The sequence below is a fragment of the Balearica regulorum genome, chromosome Z, assembly GCF_011004875.1.
Source record: "Balearica regulorum gibbericeps isolate bBalReg1 chromosome Z, bBalReg1.pri, whole genome shotgun sequence".
NCBI lineage: Eukaryota > Metazoa > Chordata > Aves > Gruiformes > Gruidae > Balearica > Balearica regulorum.
Window position 1 is genome coordinate 76137344 of NC_046220.1, and position 18445 is coordinate 76155788.

General features: G+C 44.8%; 1 protein-coding gene across 3 annotated transcripts in view; it reads right to left on the reverse strand.

The window, feature by feature from the left end:
- Positions 1-18445, reverse strand: part of UNC13B (unc-13 homolog B) — a 221948-nt gene that overhangs the window by 174979 nt on the left and 28524 nt on the right. For all 3 annotated transcript variants that reach the window (XM_075740242.1, XM_075740241.1, XM_075740240.1), the window contains exons 2-5: positions 14444-14473; positions 12937-13036; positions 7997-8114; positions 6853-6976 (exon numbers count right to left, since the gene is read on the reverse strand). In XM_075740242.1, coding sequence (XP_075596357.1) covers positions 6853-6976; positions 7997-8114; positions 12937-13036; positions 14444-14473 — 372 coding nt within the window. The remainder of the gene's footprint in view (positions 1-6852; positions 6977-7996; positions 8115-12936; positions 13037-14443; positions 14474-18445) is intronic.

Genomic DNA, 18445 nt, shown 5'->3' on the forward strand with positions numbered 1-18445 from the left:
AGATTTAGTGGAATTTGAGGTTTCAGAAGTAGGTATTTCCTTGGACTACGAATTAATGTCTACACTTTTGTAACAGAAACACCACTATATTTTTATGCAGCTAGTCTCACCCAGATGAGGCAGATAAAACAGGCCGCACTTGAGAAAGTTTTAGGGAACTGGAAACTTTAGTACTTAACTCTAGGAAACCTGCATTAAGTAGAAAAAAGACAACGTATTTCTCCTTGCTTGAAGAGACACCAAAGTAATTTATTTTAACCATCATACACAGAGCTAGTTGCTCTTTCTGATGTACAGTACATTGCTTTATTGTTACGTGCTAGTAGAAAACAAAGTAAAAGAAACATGAGAGATTCTTCAACAAGTACAAGAGCTGTAGAAAAACATACATGCTTTTGATCATCAGGGCTATGGATCACAGCTGCACAATTTATTAGGTGAGCTCTGCACAAATTAGGGATGGCATTCAAAGGAAACCTGGACAGAATTGATCTAGAAAGAAGGTATCAATTAACTGAAGCACTATCAGCACACAACCTGATGAGATTTAGGACAAACTCCAACAAAACCTGAAGAAATCCAAACACTAAAGCAAAGCCTATGGAATTTTGTCTTTGAAAGCCATCACTTTTCTAAAAGATGAAGCAAAATTCATGACCTGAGGACTGAAGGTCAGAGTCAAAACAACTTAACGCCATAATCAAGACCAAAGAGATCTAGGAGGGATGAAGCAACAGATTACCATGAACACTGCAGAAACTGCAGTTGTCTCAGGGTAGGCTTCAATCCTTTCCCATACACCATGGTTTAGTGGCATGCCCAGGCATCAAGGAGCACCATGTTTCTCTTGGATTTGTTGTTCCTGTCTTGTATGCAAGGTGCCCATTTCATAAACGGAGCTATCAGATTTTTAGTGCAGGATTGCTGCTATTCTACTGAAACAGCTTCTTATGCATGTCAGAGACAAAAATCGGATACTGGCTAGATACTGGCTGCTTTAAGGACATGCTGATCTTAGAGAAACTCTTGTCATTAGTACTAATGGCAGTACAGTTACTGCAGAGCAAACCTTAGACATGAAGCAACTGGCCTATGAACTTGAGCCCAGTTACCTGCCCAGAAGAAAGGCCCAATGAGACACAGTTCTCGATTTTTTGAGGAAGTCGGTTATAACTATTTTTCAGTTTCACCATCCATTTGAGTCTCGCCACAGTCAGCTCTTTTCTTGAAGCTGGGTTTTTTTGGATGCAGAGAATGAAAGTTCCTAGTGCAGAGATGACAGACTGACTGCTTGCAAGGCCATGTCCACTGGCCAGCTCCTACATCACTGCTTGATTCCAAGTTCAAGTTACTCCACTACATTAACTTTTGCTTATAAGATAAAAAGTGGAACTATTCCAAACAGAGGTCATCTGATGCCAGCTCAGGACTCCACTGACATCATGCTTGGTAAACAAGAGGAGCAAGGCCATATGTCAGTGAAACAAAACTGCTGAACAAGAACAGAGAGGAGATGGGAAGATACGTTTACCAGCTTTTGGGATTTCTTAGTTTGATACCAATGCAGAAATGCTGCAAGCTTTACAGTCCTTGTTCCTACTGCCATCTGGAAGCTGAACCCCTTTGTCTGGGATCCTGGTGCCAGGGAGCAGTGAGGTCTCGTGGCTCCCTAAGGGAGGGGAGGAGGCAAGGGAGATCCCATGGCTGGCAGGGCAGAGGACTTGCCAACCAGGGTCCTGTCCCACAGCACCTGTCAGCCAGGCAGGCCCAGAGATCATGGCCAGGTTCAACCAGGAGCCCAGATCAGCAGGCAGGTCCATGGTGACAAGGCAGGTCTGAGGTCAAGCCAGGAAGTCCATCCACATCTGGTCCCAGATCTATGGGGTCTATAAGCAGGCACAGACATGGCTATGGTGGAGGTGGGGGATCAGTAACTCCCACAGCACCACTCAGTGAAGGAGTGAAGGCTCAGAGCTGAGGTGAAGTGGGACCCCGGGCCCATGAGCAAGGGGTGTGGGTGGAAGTGAAGGGCCCATGAGCAAGGGGGGTGTGGGAAGGTGAGGCTGCTCAGAGCAATGAAGACTTATCAGCGCACCCAGGGCCCTGACACCTGGGTATACTGCATCCCCACAGAAATGAGGACACAGCAGTACAGAGACTGAGGAAGAATTAGCTGCATCTATAGATGCAGAATTCTTCTACAGAAGAATTAGCTGCATCTATACAGACCACTCACAGTTAGACCCCCTCAGGTACCTAAAGGTGACATTATTCCTGCTTAGAGATCACTAGCTTGGCAATATCATCCCTGAAGCTTTTCTTAACCTCAGGCTTGGTGGTCCTTGCACTACTCCTTGCATATCACCTTTGCCACCTGAGTTTTTCCCAGGTAGAAAGTCCTGGGCTGGGGCATACCCCAGGTGGGCATGAGTGAGAGTAAGTGCTGGAAGTAAAAGTGATATCCCCTCTCTCCGCCCTTTCCTTCACCGGACTTCCTCTCTTCCCAGCCCCAATTTCTTCCCTTTCCAGAGGTACAGGAATCTTCACAAGTTCTCACTGCAATAACTTCATAGAGCTGAGCATTTCTCCTTCTGTACAGTTCCCAACACAATAAAACAACAAAGCAATTTACTCCACCTGATGGCTGGATGGAGATCAGCACACTCCCAGCCTGGGAGTGGTGAGAACACTAAAAGCATTTTCACTCCAATTATCTACTAGAAACAGCCTGGCACAGACCCAAAGTGCTATAGTTTAGGAGCCAAAAGCATTTTTGAGTACTCCATCCTGTGAGGGACTCGCACATAACCACTGCACTTCTGAAAAAGGGGGGCAGAGTGAAATTGCTTTTAAACAGAACAATTTTACACTTGAAAAACATCTTGGAAAGTCTGTGCCAGCACACATTCACTACACCAGGACAATAGTAGCAGGACTGTCTTCTCCCTCCCAGCAAATTTTCTAAATCAACCAAGAAAAGCTGTCTGCCTTCCTTGATATGTCTTGTTCCTGAGGAAAAACAGACACGATCAGCGGAGAAAGCTGCTCGCCTCTGTCTCTGCTAACAACCACTTCCTCCCATCAAGGTGGCAGTTTATTGCCATTTCTAAAAGACTACCAAGCATAAAAATGCTTTGCACCCTAGGGGTTAATATCAACTCTCACTAACACTTCACATCTAAAATGCCCACACTTTGCTGCACTTTTATAGAAGAGAATTTTCAGTCACTGTGTTTCTGCGAGATTGAACATTTAAGAACATAGGGCTGGCAGAGAACATGACATGACAGTCTGGTCCCCAGCACCACAGTCCGTCCCACACAGATGCTCACCACAGAAGGGCCCACAGATCTGCTCTCTCTCCTGTACACCACACCCTAACAATACTACTGAACACAACGCAAGAGCTGCATCTGGAACATGCGATGGGACACATGGAGAATATATCAATGCCACCATACATGTTCTTTGTCCCATTAGAAATCTGAGCATTGACAAAGTTTAACTCCTGAATAACCTCAGGAAAGGTTATTTTATATCACCAGGAGCAGAGACGACAACTCTCAACAGCCTCTGTTAGGAAATGATTGCTTCCCAACTCCAAGCCTGGTAAACGCTTAAAAACAATTTCATAAAAAAAATAAATCTCTAAGTTGCCTTCATCATGTACTACCACTAGGAGCATCAGCATGTTCTGCATTTATTTCAGCTTTAGCTGTTGCCAGTCTCCAGAGTACCAGAAGACCTACCAGGGAGGAAGAATCCTGAACATATCGGGTGAAGCAGTGAACTAATCCAGGATAAATACAGTGCAAACAACAAACCATTTCCTAAACCTCTTTGCATATACAATCATGTTTTACACCAAGGACTTCAGCTTTTCTGGTTATCAAATTCATTTATTCTCTTTTACAATCCCTTAAAAACTTCACAAGCTCCACCTAAATACAATGAAACATTTTAAATACACAGACTGAGTAAGCTAGGGTACTGCATCCATGTGCGGCATCTAACCTAAATGAAACAGAGCAGCCAGAAGTGATAGAAAAAGCACAAAAGCACAGCCAAACAGAAGAACACACTATTTTTTTTTAAAGCTGCAATCCCAGACAGCTGTATTTTACCAGACTTGGAAAGCAGCACAAGCTGTACATGTGCATACGTATCGCTCTGGTTCTCATGCATCTACAATAGCCAGGAGATCTTCACCTGGGAAACAAAATATGATACACAATGTTCCTAAGTGTCACTCCAAACATGCTTTATTAAAATGTTACCTCTACAGGAACAGAGCTGCTGTGTTAAGAACTTCCACAACAGATCAGCGATCCATTTAGTTCTCTGTGTAGGTTTAAAGCAGCAGTTCCCAGCTTATATGACAACATGTGGGGCACTAAAAATCCACACTGCTACTCTCCACTCAAAGGGAAACTGACCTGCAAATCCATCGGGAGAGATGCAGAGGCAGTGCTGTGAGCTGAGCTATCTCCACGCATCCCTCCAAGTCTCACAGTCCTGCAAGGTCAGGGAGACAGAGCCTAATCCATCTTGCAGGGCCCTTCTCTATCCTAGAGGCGATGGCAGGAGATGTTCAGTCGTGGTGTGAAGGGAAGCACTGCTGGAGAAGGTGATGTGGGTAGATGCTATCTTCTGGAGGAATATCCCACACTCTTGGTGCCTACCATTTTTAAACCTGCTTCTGACCTTGCCATGGCAGGACAGACTGAAAATGGAGAAGATCCAAGAAAAACTGCAGCGCTCTTCACTTAAGAGCAGCAGAATCCTTGAGAGAGCTAACTGATGTACCCATTTTTCCTGGACATTATGAAACACTAGCCAGGCAGACAACTTTTCACAGTCTAAAATAAAAACTCTTTCAATACAGCACTGTGGAGTTCCTGTTACTTCAGTATTTGGCATAGTAAATAAAGGAATAAGTAATAGATGTGCTTTAAATGATTGTGTTAAAAACAGAAGAGTCACAAAAAGCTTGTTACTTACTTAAAGTTTTCAGTTTTCTGCATGAAATCCTGCTTCTCAGAATTCTATGTTCTATCGAACATCATACATTTTAAAATAGTAGTTATAAAAACCCAAAACAAACAGAGTCCTGTGTTTTGAGCATAGTAGTAGGGAGAACACACACTATTACCTGAAATATTTTTATTTTTTAAATCCAGAAGCTCTAACACATAATGGTTTACAGAGCCTGTTTTGCTATACTTGGCAGGTGGAGGGATCGCAAAATGTAATGCAATCCAAAACATTAATTGGAGAAGAAAGCAAATTCTCTTTTGGATACTCTCTGAATACACATGAAGAGGTCCGAACTTAATTTTCTTTCAAAGCAGAGACAGTTTACAAGCAACTATGTCAGAATGAACTTAGATGAGAAGGTAGCAGCTACAAGCCTTGACTTCAGCTATATGTGCTGTGTTGTCTCCCTCCCAGAAGCCTAAACACTTGCCCCAAAGAACCAATGTTTCACCTCACAAGGAAATCAAGTGAGTTGTTCCTCTTCTTACATAACAAGCAATTTCAGTAACAAACTTCCCACTGACAGGGTGACAGCAGTGAATCACCAGGACATTTTCATGAGGAAGAGAAATGGCTCCAGACCAACATTAGATAGCTTAGTTGCCAAGACAGCCCAGATACCTTTTCCCCTTCACTCGCCAGACCGCAGTTAAAGAGCGGTCCCTACGACATCTATAAAACACTGCAATCACCCTGAATTGCACCATCCAGCCGACGGTGCGCTCAAAACAGTACACCCAGCTTAGCTCCTAGAGCACAAGACATAATTTATATCGATTTTAGTGCTGCAGGGCCAAAGCCTGCATCCTCCCTTGCACCAGGAAGGGGGGTGTGAGACTAATAGATGATCTAACTTTTTCCTACAACAGATGGCCAATCCTGACAGTTGCTGGCCAAATGCCAGTGGGTGCACAAGTGCTCCACCAGTGCTTAGAGGACGATACAAATTGCTCGCACCACCAGGAGCTTGGCAGCAATAAGCAAGCAACAGGCAGGGGGGGAGAGATGAGCCTTGCAATGACAGACAACTTTGAAACACTTCAATGCCCATTGCAGAAAAAAAAAGGAAAAAAAATACCACAAGCCGCAAAAACAGCATCTTTGGTTTTGGTCCCAAGAGTCAGCTAAGAGCTGGAAAGAGAAGCTGTGTAAGCCTTGGATGCATTCTGGTTAAACCTTTCCTTTGGGGGTTTGTTTGTTTTGGGGTTTTTTGTTTGCATTTAAGTAAAATAAAATAAAAAAAAAAATACGCACAACTTTACTTGAGATGGGTTTGCTCCAATTAGCCGCTTTTCCACATTCTGTACATTTCAACCACAAGTAATTGCCAGAAAGGCAGTTGTTCTTATAACACCAAGTTATTTATATACTCAGCCAATGATAATACTTAGAAGCACTCAGCATTACTGTTTTACTAACTGAACTGCACACTTGTCACAGAGTTTACAAGCACCTAGCACAGAACAGTTCTAACAATGCACCTGACCTCTTCTAGGGCCAAATTGGTCTAGATACAAAGAAGTGAATGTTCCCTGCTGAGGAACAAAATGTCTGACTGCACAATAGTGAAATAGTATTAATAGTTTCTTAAACTGGTGCTAGTCTAAAGGTTCCAGCACCCTGACACGATCAAATCTTCTTTATTTATTCTGATCCTATTAGAAAGAAGCCAAACAAGACATGAACACCACCGATTTAATTTGCACTGAACTATTTTGGCAGAACTGTGAGCAAGCATAACGTGATTGTAAAACTCAAGCTGCTCCCATACACTTCCTCTCCACTGTCAGCACTAACTTATTGAAATGCACTCACCAAAAGGTAACTCGAATCTTGTGTCCAGCAAAATTTTATGAGGAGTTGGGTTTTTGGTTCCACAGATTTCATCATGTTTCATTACAACTTCTGCCTCCAGTGTAGACCACTCCCCAGGACCTTCCTGTGAATGACAAGCCACAGGTGAAGCTTCAAGTCTGGCAGGTCCTTATGCAGTGACTCTCACACATTTCCTCAGACAAAAGACTCCAGGAAGAGCCTTACAGTATTATCAAGACCTGGTACCTGATTTTAACATTAAATGACATCCATTCAGCACACGGTGGCAGCTTGTCTTCCAAATCTCACAGACCTTTACCAAGGCAAGCAGCAAACCCCTTCCAGCAAAACTACTACCTTCTCAGTGGAACTGCAAAGGTAGGTCCTCAAAGGCAGACACGGAGAAGTGCCTGGACAGCCAGAGGAACTGAGGACTACACAGACCTTATAGCCACATTGCAGGGCGTCCCCGCTCTCTTCCTTTTATGGAAAATATAAGCTCTCTCTCCCTGCTCAAACTCAGTATTTTTTTAAATAATTGTCCTGAAATTTGATGTAAAGAAACAAACATGTCCTGCTTAGCTGCAAGAACTGCAAAATTCAGTAGTTAGGGCAGCTACAGACATTGGCACATCCCATTTCATACTCTTTTCAGTTCATATTAGCACCACTAGACACCCTCTAACACTGCAACCAGAAACTTTAATAAGATGATGTAGACATGCTCTGGGCCTACCTTAAAGGTCGGCTTGTCTGTTATCAGGGCACCCTCTGTCTTTAGCTGGACCCTACAGAAATTTGAGCATCAGACTAAGGAGTCAGTCCTTAGACTTCAGGCACTTGTCAACTATATGCGTTCCTTAACAGACGAAGTCCTGCTTTCTGAGTCCATGTGAGTGCAATGAGACCAAAGACCCCTACTTAAGCTCAGTTTTTGTCTCACTGTTGGCAGCATGCTTCAAAAAAAACCAAAAAACAAACCCAACGCGATGCCAACAGCCCTCTCCCCACACCCAGCCATCTTGGCTTTGGAAGTAGAAGTTTTGCAGCGGAGCACAGTCCTGGGCGACACCAGGCTAGATTCGTTAACACATTAACTATCAAGATTGGAGCTGTCAAAATAAAGCTTTTGTGTCAGCTTAACCTCATCAGATTGGTGAATGGCCTTCAGCGCAATCCACACAGTCCCAACCAGGGTGTCCCAGATCAGTCCTTTGTTCCATACTTCCACAATCAGGCCCAGGTCCAGCCGACTGATCTCACTGCAAGAAAAGAAAAGGCAGTACAAGTGAGCAAAAAGCAGAATACTATCTAATTCTGCTTTAGGTTCTGCATCACTACCATGAATATACCAGTGAACTCTCCACACAGCTGTATCAAGCTACAGAGAGCTTCTGGAAGTGTGTGGTTGAGGCAGTTCATACCAACAGGGAACACTAGTTTCTAATGACTGATTTCTCACAGTTTAACACTAACTACACAAAGACTGGAAACCAAAACCCTGAAATATGTTGTGTATGGACGGACAATCAGGAACTTGTCTCAGCAGCTATGTACACAGGAGAAGGAAGCATATCTTGGGCCACAACCTAGAGATGAGCTGTTCTTTGTCACCAGGAACCCCATTTCTAACAAAGTAGGTGTATCTTTCCCTTGGCAGCACAGCAACACAAGCAGGTTCAAACATGGCAATACTTACCTGTGAGTGGAGCAGCTGCATGCCAAAAGTAACAGTCCCAAACCCAGCGTAGCTGCATCAGCAGCACTACCCATTGCTCAGGGCTGCGTTGCACAGCTTCTGCTCCAGCACTAGCTCCTTCCCCTGCGTGACACTGCAGGGCTTTGAGCCATGCGAATCTCTGGCAGCAAGCGGCAATACAATCACACAACTGAGTGCAGAGTTCTTGGAAATACTTATCTGAAGGTTTTAATGAACATCTTAACTCTCAGTGAAGAAAGGATGCATCTCAAATTTGCTTCTTCCCAATGCTTCATAGTATTTATGCCTCCCTCTTCCATGCTGGTTTATAACGTGCCTACTTAAGAACAGCGTAACACATACATAGCCTGAATGCTGGTAAAAACAATGAGGTAGAGAAGAATCTTGAGCTCTGTTGATACGCAACTGTCTCACACTTATCATGAAGAACGGCTATTGCTCCTACTTCTCTGAGCTCAGCACTTCCCTTCAGTGCAACCACTAATCCCCAAAAGTAGGTATCTTGGACACACAGTGCTGCTGCCTGCTGTCCTTCTGTCCAAATATATCCACATTAAGTTTATCAAGGGAATTTAAAAGCACCTTAGTTGCTAATTGCTACAGACCGCCATCATGGCCAAAAAAAAGAACTGCTGCAAATCCCAGCATCTATTCGAGCTTTGCCCCAGAGACTTCTTACAACTTTAGAGGAGAATATTTTATCTACAAGGTTGAAGACAAACCCTACAGCTACAGCAAAGCACATTAATATCTATTTTAAACCCAAGTGCTTCTGTTCATGTTTAAGACAGAGGAACTGAGGTCAGGGGTGTCCAGTACTTGACTGACCCAGTCTACATAGTTCAAAAATCAAGCTATTACACAGGCTTATTGTGAGTTTACTGCTAGCATCTTGAAATTGAGTCTCCAGCTCTGTTTCAATATCCCTACTCCGTACAGCCAAACTAACGAGACACCTGTACCATCACTGCTCTGCCCTCCTCCTGCTTGCTTCTTGAAGATGATATTTATCTGATTGCGTGAACTTCCAATAACAACAGAAATGTCTGTTTTTGTGCTAGCTGGACTAGTGTGAGGCCAGAATGGGAAGGGAAGGAAAAAATTACTCTGTTTGCAGGCACACTGTAGAACCACGTTCTTTGCTTCAATGTACACTGACAGAGCAAGACATTGATCATAAGACACCCAACAAGCTTCTGTACAGAACTCCACAGGACAGGTCACCAGATAAGAATAAAAAATATATTCAGTACAGTGGCTTTGCTTGCCTTTGTGTGTCCTTTTCTCCACCTTCTGGTTAGATGCAGAATATCTTCAAAGAACAAAAGAGCCAAGATTGGAATTTGGTGTCCCTCCCTTTCAACATGCACATAGAATTTAAATGAAAGACTTTTCTAACAACTTCAACACCAATTTAATCATCATGTTCTAAACATCATTTGCACTTTCACTCAAGAGGTACTTGCTGCAAATATGCAGTCCTTTTAAAGCTGCTTCAAAATTAGAAGATGCCCCCAAAGAATACATTAAAATGTTTTACCAGTTTGGAAAATAAACAAATCTCAAACAACCCCTGAGCTCCAAATTCTGAAGTGTTGTATGTCTCTCAAGGAGTCCGGAAGCAAAACCAGCAAGCACAGATAGAAAGCATTTCCTTAGTTGTAGTCTATTCTTCTACTATGCCTCATAAAAAAGATAAACACAAACACAGGCAGTAAAAGCATCCTTCCCTCAAGGAAAAACTACTGTGTTCAAAAGCCTTTTCCAACTCCAGAAAGAAAAAGAGCAAACCAGTGAATAGTAGTATTGGAATATCAGTGTTATTTCTCCTGGGACAACTTAACGTACACAGGATCATGCAAAACACGTTCCCTGCCACGTGTAATATTTTTGTTATAAAGAAAAATCAGAACAACTTTGCTGTTGCCTGGCTAAAGCAGGGATGATAATAGCGAAGTAGTTCAGCTAATATTCTTCTTTCATATCCCCTAGCAACTAATTACGGAGCAGCACAGTGACCTTACAGCATGCTAGCTAAGCTCCCAGCTGATATCGGAGAGCAGTTCCAGGAGCTGTCAGAGGGGAAGGAGGAGGAGCAACCGTGAGAGCCATTATCCAACACAAGTGCCATTCTTAAACCACTGGTGAGCAGCCTCCTCTGTAGCTGGCCATGTTTAAAGCCAGTTCCTGTCCACAGGATGAGAACAAGTCACAGGAAGAATGAGTTTGTAGTTTGGGTATGGGCATGTGATTTGGCAGACAGGTACAATTCCCTGCCCTAACCTCACCTCAGTCCTGCATGGTTTATCTCAGTGATAGCCACAGCCTCTGTCTGACCAGGAACTGCAGAGCTGAGAAGATGGTGGTGTTCAGGAGCACACGTGTTTGCCTGATACCAAAGGATAGGCTCCAGGCTCTACGTGCAGAAGCACACACCTCATATGCTGCTGCAAAAGCAGAGTACCACCAAATAAGGGAGGTGGTAGCACAGCTATGATGGCAGCACTGTACTGACCCAGGTGAACTCATCAACCAGAGACAAAAGCTTCCCACTTTCAGCAAAGGAGAACCAAGTGTTACTGGATTGGGAAACTTACTCACAAAATCCTGTGTGGGTCTCCTATGTAAACACATCAGACCCACTCAAAAACAGCAGCACCAGCTTTGACTCCACAAGATAAACAAACATCATCATCTCCCCCCTCAACAGCAGCATCCATCTCAAGTTCATCAAAAGCACTTGCAGTCCAGGATTTAGTAAATTTAGTTCACTTTGTCTTACAAAGCTATAGAAACAGATAGATGCAACATATCAGAGTCATAGAATCACAGAACTGTTTGGGTTGGAAGGGACCTTAAAGATCATCTAGTTCCAACCCCCCTGCTATGGGCAGGGACACCCTCCACTAGACCACGTTGCCCAAAGCCCCATCCAACCTGGTCTTGAACACTTCCAGGGATGGGGCCACTACAGCCTCTCTGGGCAACCTGTTCCAGTATCTCACCACCCTCACAGGGAAGAATTTCTTCCTAATATCTAATCTAAATCGACCCTCCTTCAGCTTAAACCCATTACCCCTCATCCTGTCACTACACTCCCTGATAAAGAGTCCCTCTCCAGCTTTCCTGTAGGCCCCTTCAGGTACTGGAAAGCCACGATTAGATCTCCCCGGAGCCTTCTCATCTCCAGGCTGAACAACCCCAACTCTCTCAGCCTGTCATTCATTCACTTGCAAACAAAAATAAAGAAAAAAAAACCCCAAACCACCCCACCCACAAAACACCACCATTCTAAAAGATACTGTGAAATCCCTGGCTACATGTCAGGACTATGAGGACCAGAGCAAATTAGAAGTGCCAACTGCACCTGAAACCCTGGGAGAGCTGGAACCGGTTCTGCTGCTCATGGCAGGGACTGGCAGCCCCTCAAGCTACAGCAGGGGAGCTGGAAAACACATTCATGGGCATCACGCCAATGGCAGAAAACATCAACACACAAGAGTGGTAACCAGGATCACCATGTGAAAGCCCTGAGTGCACTAACAACAGCCCTTAATTGCCCTGACCAGCCTCACCAGTGGGCTCCACCCACACCCTCTCCCTATGGCTCAGGAGCTCCATTTAAGCTCAGCTATGGGCTTTCAGCCCTTACCTAAGCTATGCTGTAGGTATGCTTGTCTCCAGCTAGCCACAGCTGTGCCCACACCTGGCCATGGACCCCATCATTCCAGACCTAACCCACTGACCTCCCAGCTCAACCTCAGCCTTGGCTCATCACTATGGACCTGATGGGCAATTGCTGGACTATCTCTGACCCCAATTATTGTTACCAAATACAACTCTGAGTTGACTTCTAACTTGCACTCCCAGCTTGATCTCGGACCTGCCTCATTACTATGAGCTTGTCTGATGACGTGACCTCTCGCCAGATGCTGACCTGATGCTTAGGCCTGCCCTGCTTGTGCTGCCCAGGTACCGTGGGTCCAGGCTGTGGCTGGTGAGGACCCTGCTCTACCAGCCTCCTACCACATCTGGCTCCTTGTCCCTGCGGGAGCAGCCAGCTCTTGCTGCACGCTGACACACAGGTCCAAGAACAGGAATCCAGGCAACCTGATACTATTAAAGGACATGGGCTACCCCAGCCAGTCCGTGGCACCAGCAGAGACAACCTCTCAACACACATCTTCTTCAGGACAGGTCAGTGTGTGCAATAGAAAAGCAAATTATTTAGGGTGTCACCAGACCTGTGCATTTTACCTACTTAGGTACTCCAATTTATACAACACAACAGCAGCTCCATATAAATGTCAGTGCTGTGGAAGGACTCGACCACAAACACCTCATCACTGCGCAACACTACTTACAACATGAAGTCCTGTTCCCAGCAGGGCTGGTCACCTCGCACGGCTACTGTCGTGCTCTTCACATTTTGCACTTTCAGAGTGACATACGTATTGAATTTATCTGGAGAACAAGAGACAGAGTTATCTCCTTCAGTATACCCTTTCATCACATAAGCACAAAATTTCAAGGTTTTTCAGTCCATACATTGCATCCCAGGGGGACCCAGAACAAAAAGCCCATATGGGAATACATCACTGGGTTAAGGAGCCAAGTGTTCCAGAAGTTTTTCACCTGCCATCAAATTTTCAATCACAGTTTTTTAGAAATTCATGCACAAACTAAAACAGACAATTAAGCACTTGCAGTAATTCAGGGACAAAGGAGGAGTGTACAGTTCTAAAGAACACAGACACTGCGTGTAAGGTGCTGCTTACTGAAACGCAGGCGAGAGAAAGAAGAGACAGTCTGAAGGAATAGGGCCCATCACGCAGACCATGCAGAGTGGAAAACAAACTTGCAAAACATACAAGCAAGAAGCAGTTGAGTTGATCATATCATCTCTTCCCTTCTGACCCAACTGCTCCCCTAGTTCCAACCTGGTTTTCCACCCATGAGTCCACAAAGAACTTTACAGACCAGTCAGGGGCAGAAGGAAAAATACAGTGATTCATGCTAAATGTGCTAAAACTGATCTCTATTGCTTAAACCTGCTAACCTAGAAGAACCATGTAACACTCATATTTTGACAGAACAGACTTTGTTTAGATGTTTTGCTTTTTATTTTAGATTTGAAGAAAAAGTCTTTTTTCCTAGTTGCTGCTATCTCTCTACCTGCCAAGCACAGACATGTACAAGGTTTGAATATCAGCATCTGAGAATGAACAAACTCCTTTTTAAAGGGAGTTACCACCTCAGACCCATCTACCAGTTTCATCAAGTGTGGAACAAGATGTATGCTAAGTAACTTGAAAGCAGAAGCTCAGGAAGAAGTGGGAGTCACTGAAAGTCAGATTCTCTCCTATCTAGCTACACCACTTGCATCCTCCTGGGACACTGGGCTTGTCAGTGAAACCACAGGCTTCAGTTAAATCTAGACCGCAGGACAAATATTTTGCAGCTGTGAGCAGGCTTCTTGATTAGAGAAACGATAAGATCCCTTAGTATCCCTTCCAGTCTGGGCAATCAGCTTTCCTTTCCTGGAAATTCAGTGTTTTTAACAGGGACAGACAGATGAGAGGAAAGGGCAGGGTCAGGTGGGAATTGATGACAGTAAAGGAACATATTTTCTCATCCATCACCTGTTCAGGTAAGGTGAGCCAACAGAGGTTTCTCAGCACTGTGACAGCAGGTGACATCCTCAAGCTTTACACTAACTCAGGCTGCCTGGACTCTTGGGGTAGCTTTTGCCACTCCTCAGGAGGGCATGGAGGAGCAGAGAGGAGGAAGATGAAAACGGGAAGGAGCAGCACAATCAGGAGTCAGAGACTAAGTGTCACAGCTGCATACAAGTAGCAGAGCATGGCTTACCTGGTGGTCCTTGGAGTTTAGCTTTTTTTACTGTAAAGAGAAAAAAAAGAAAAGAAAAAAAAAGATGCTGTTAGTGATTTTGTCGTGCTACTGTTTCGAGTCAGAGCATCACAGGGCATTGCATTAATTGGACAACATCCCCCCAGCAGAGGCCTGGTAGAGGGAAATCCTCACACATTTTAACATTTAACAGATCTGGAGGTAAAACACCTTCTGTACCCCATCTCACCTCTTTAAATCAATGCATTTAAAAAATAATCATAGGATTACTGTTTGGAAAGCAATGTAATACAGCTAATGCAAAGCAATTTCAAAACGAGTCCTTTGCAACCAGAAGTTACTGCTGCTTAGCAAGACGTCATTTCATACCACTTAACTTACAAAGTTACAGACGGTCTAGAAGAAATAAACATTTCTTTAAAAACAAAGAATCTCTTCTCAACAGAGTAGACTTTCAACCACAACTTGAAAATAATCAAGCCTGAATAGTAGCTCTCTAGTATAACATCTGTAAATCAAATTAACCCACTATGCCAAATAAGCAGCAGTCTAAACTCAAATGTCACTTTTGCAAGCTCTCCTCTGTTAATTTAATTCCAGGGCAGTATTTATCAAAAACAATGGTTAGAACATAAAACAACACTGGCTCTTATCTCACCGGATGAAGAAGGTCCATGTCTACCTACGGGAGACTTTGTTTACATTTATCATTTTCAACCTCATATCCTCACCGATATTGCTAAGTGTAAGCACTAACAGAAGACATCTCTAGGCTCCAGATAGTTTTCCCAGTGGAAAACTAACACTAAGAAGAAAGAAAATTTAACAAGCTAGGAAGCAAGATACACCTGAAAGCAAAAAGATTTAAAAACTGATGTAGTGAAATTTCCTCCTGAAAACAAAGTCCCCAACACGTACTAAAGGCTCACAGAGTCTAACTCTCAAGATAAATGTCCTAGAAGGGAACATTACAAAATAAAAATAAAATAATGGCCCTTACACAGTTACACACACAGAGTTGCAATGGAGTGTAGTGCTGGAGGACACCCTTGCTATTTGAGAAATTCTCCTTTGCAAGCATTTACAGTTGTCCTGGTTTCAGCTGAGAGGACTGATTTTCTTCATAGTAGCTACTGTGGGGATATGTTTTGGATTTGTGCTGGAGACAGCATTGATAATATAGAGATGTTTTTGTTCTATGGACCTATTGTTGAGCAGTGTTTACATGGGGCCAAGGCCTTTTCTGCTTCTTGCACTGCCCTGCCAGCGGGATGGCTGGGGGTGGACAAGAAGTTGGCAGGAGACACAGACAGGACAGGTGACCCAAACTGACCAAAGGGATATTCCGTACTATATGATGTCATGCTCAGTTTATAAGGAGCTTGGGGGAAGAGGGGGGGCGGCAGCATTTGGAGCGATGGTGTTTGTCTTCCCAAGTAACCGTGATGCGTGACAGAGCCCTGCTTTCCTGGAGATGGCTGAACACCTGCCAGCCCATGGGAAGTGGTGAATGAATTCCTGGCTTTGCTTTGTTTGTGCACGCAGCTTTTGCTTTACCTGTTAAACTGTCTTTATGTCAACCCACGAGTTTTCTCACTTTAACTTTTCCAATTCTCTCCCCTATCCCGATGAGGGGAAATGAACGAGCGGCTGCACGGTGCTCAGCTGCCAGCTGGGGTAAAACCACGACAGTCCTTTTTGGCGTCCAACGTGGGGCTCAAAGGGTTTGAGATAATGACAGGTTTGACTGGAATGTGCTAGATTGAATTTATAGCTGTTATTAGCTATTTAGTATTAGCTGTTCAGCTATTAATTGGCAGGCTCCTGTGCTTGCCATGGGGCTTGCTTGCCTTACTATCTGTTAGAGTCTAGTGCTCGTTAGTGGCTGCTTTGTGCTTTTGCTGCTCGCTGTATTGCTGTACTGCTTATCATCTGACTGTGCTGTGCCTGGGAACATTTTGATAACAGCAATGGCGATGCGCCTGGCCTGGCTGATGGCCAGGGCATCGCTGCTGTTTCTGTGCTGCTGTCCTGGACAAGCTGGAACTCCTGTGTGCACTCGAGTCAAAGGGACTGTGACCTGTGGATGAGTCCACGTCAGAGCAGGACACCCCAAAGCGTCTGTGGCTGTGGTTGCATCTGTGCCGCAGCAGGTATATCTCGAAGTGTCTGGGGCCGTGGTTGCATCTGTGCCACAGCAGGTATATCTCGAAGTGTCTGGGGCCGTGGTTGCATCTGTGCCACAGCAGGTATATCTCGAAGCGTCTGTGGCTGTGGTGGCATCTGTACCACAGCAGGTATATCTCGAAGTGTCTGGGGCCGTGGTTGCGTCTGTGCCGCAGCAGGTATACCTCTGGAAGGACTGTGAACCAAGGATAAGTCCATGCTGGAGAAGGTACACCTCGGAGCATCTGCGGCAAGGATAAGTCCATGCTCCAGCAGGTACACCTTGAAGCATCAGTGGCTGTGCATGGGGTCATGCTGGAACATTTCACAGTGTGTGGCCATGGACGAGCCCATGATAGGGCAGGTTTATTTCTGAGAGGACTGAAGTGACTGTGACTGTGGGCAAGGCCATGCTGGAGCAAGTGCATCTCTGAAGGCATTGTGGCCCATGGAGAAGGCCACGCTGGAACATGTGCACCTCGAAGTGACTGTGGCTGTGGATAAGTCTATGCCACAGCAGGTGTACCCCTGGAGAAACTGTGGCTCATGGATAAGGCTCCACTTGGAGCAGGTACACCCCTAAGGGACTGCAGTCTGAGGATAAGTTCAAGCCGGAGCAAGGGCAAGGGGAGGAGTTCATTGCAATGGTAAACTTGATGGTCTGACTCGAAGGGACCAGGGGTGGAGATTGTAATGGAAATACCTTTAAATTGTTGTAACCCATGATTTGAGTTGCATGTTACAGGAATTACTGTAGCAGAAATCACCTGAACCAATGGAGAACAAGCCTTACAGGAAGCAGTGCAAGTGCAGCAGTGGACCTGACCTGAGCTGGTTTTGGTGCCCAGTAACTCCACATGTCAACCACCTCTCCTGTCCTGAGTGACCACCATGGTGGATGGAGCCCAAGGCTCTGGACCAAGTGAACCCAATGGACATTTTGTGGACATTTCTGGACATTTTAAAAGGGTGGTCCACAGACTAAGGGAATGATATCAGCATTTTATATCAAGGGATGAGAACGGTGGTGGTGCTTAATGAGGATGTATTGAATTGTGTGAGACCTGAGCATGACGTAAATAGTATGGAATAAGGGGTGGATAATGTCCTGGTTTCAGCTGAGACGACTGATTTTCTTCATAGTAGCTACTGTGGGGATATGTTTTGGATTTGTGCTGGAGACAGCAATGATAATATAGAGATGTTTTTGTTCTATGGACTTATTGTTGAGCAGGCCAAGGCCTTTTCTGCTTCTTGCACTGCCCTGCCAGCAGGATGGCTGGGGGTGGACAAGAAGTTGGCAGGAGACACAGACAGGACAGGTGACCCAAACTGACCAAAGGGATATTCCATACCATATGACGTCATGCTCAGTTTATAAGGAGCTTGGGGGAAGAGGGGGGGGCGGCAGCATTTGGAGCGATGGTGTTTGTCTTCCCAAGTAACCGTGATGCATGACAGAGCCCTGCTTTCCTGGAGATGGCTGAACACCTGCCTGCCCGTGGGAAGTGGTGAATGAATTCCTGGCTTTGCTTTGCTTGTGCACGCAGCTTTTGCTTTACCTGTTAAACTGTCTTTACCTCAACCCAGAGTTTTCTCACTTTAACTTTTCCAGTTCTCTCCCCCATCCCAATGGGGGGGAGTGAACGAGTGGCTGCATGGTGCTCAGCTGCCGGCTGGGGTAAAACCACGACAACAGTCCAGGTAGAAGTTTGCATGAAGGAATGCTGTACCAGGTATAGTATGAGCCAGAGGTGTATCAAACTAAGTTAGAAGAGCTGTAGCTTTTACCCAGACTGCCAAGGCCCACAAGCCTTTAGGACCAAAATAAACAGG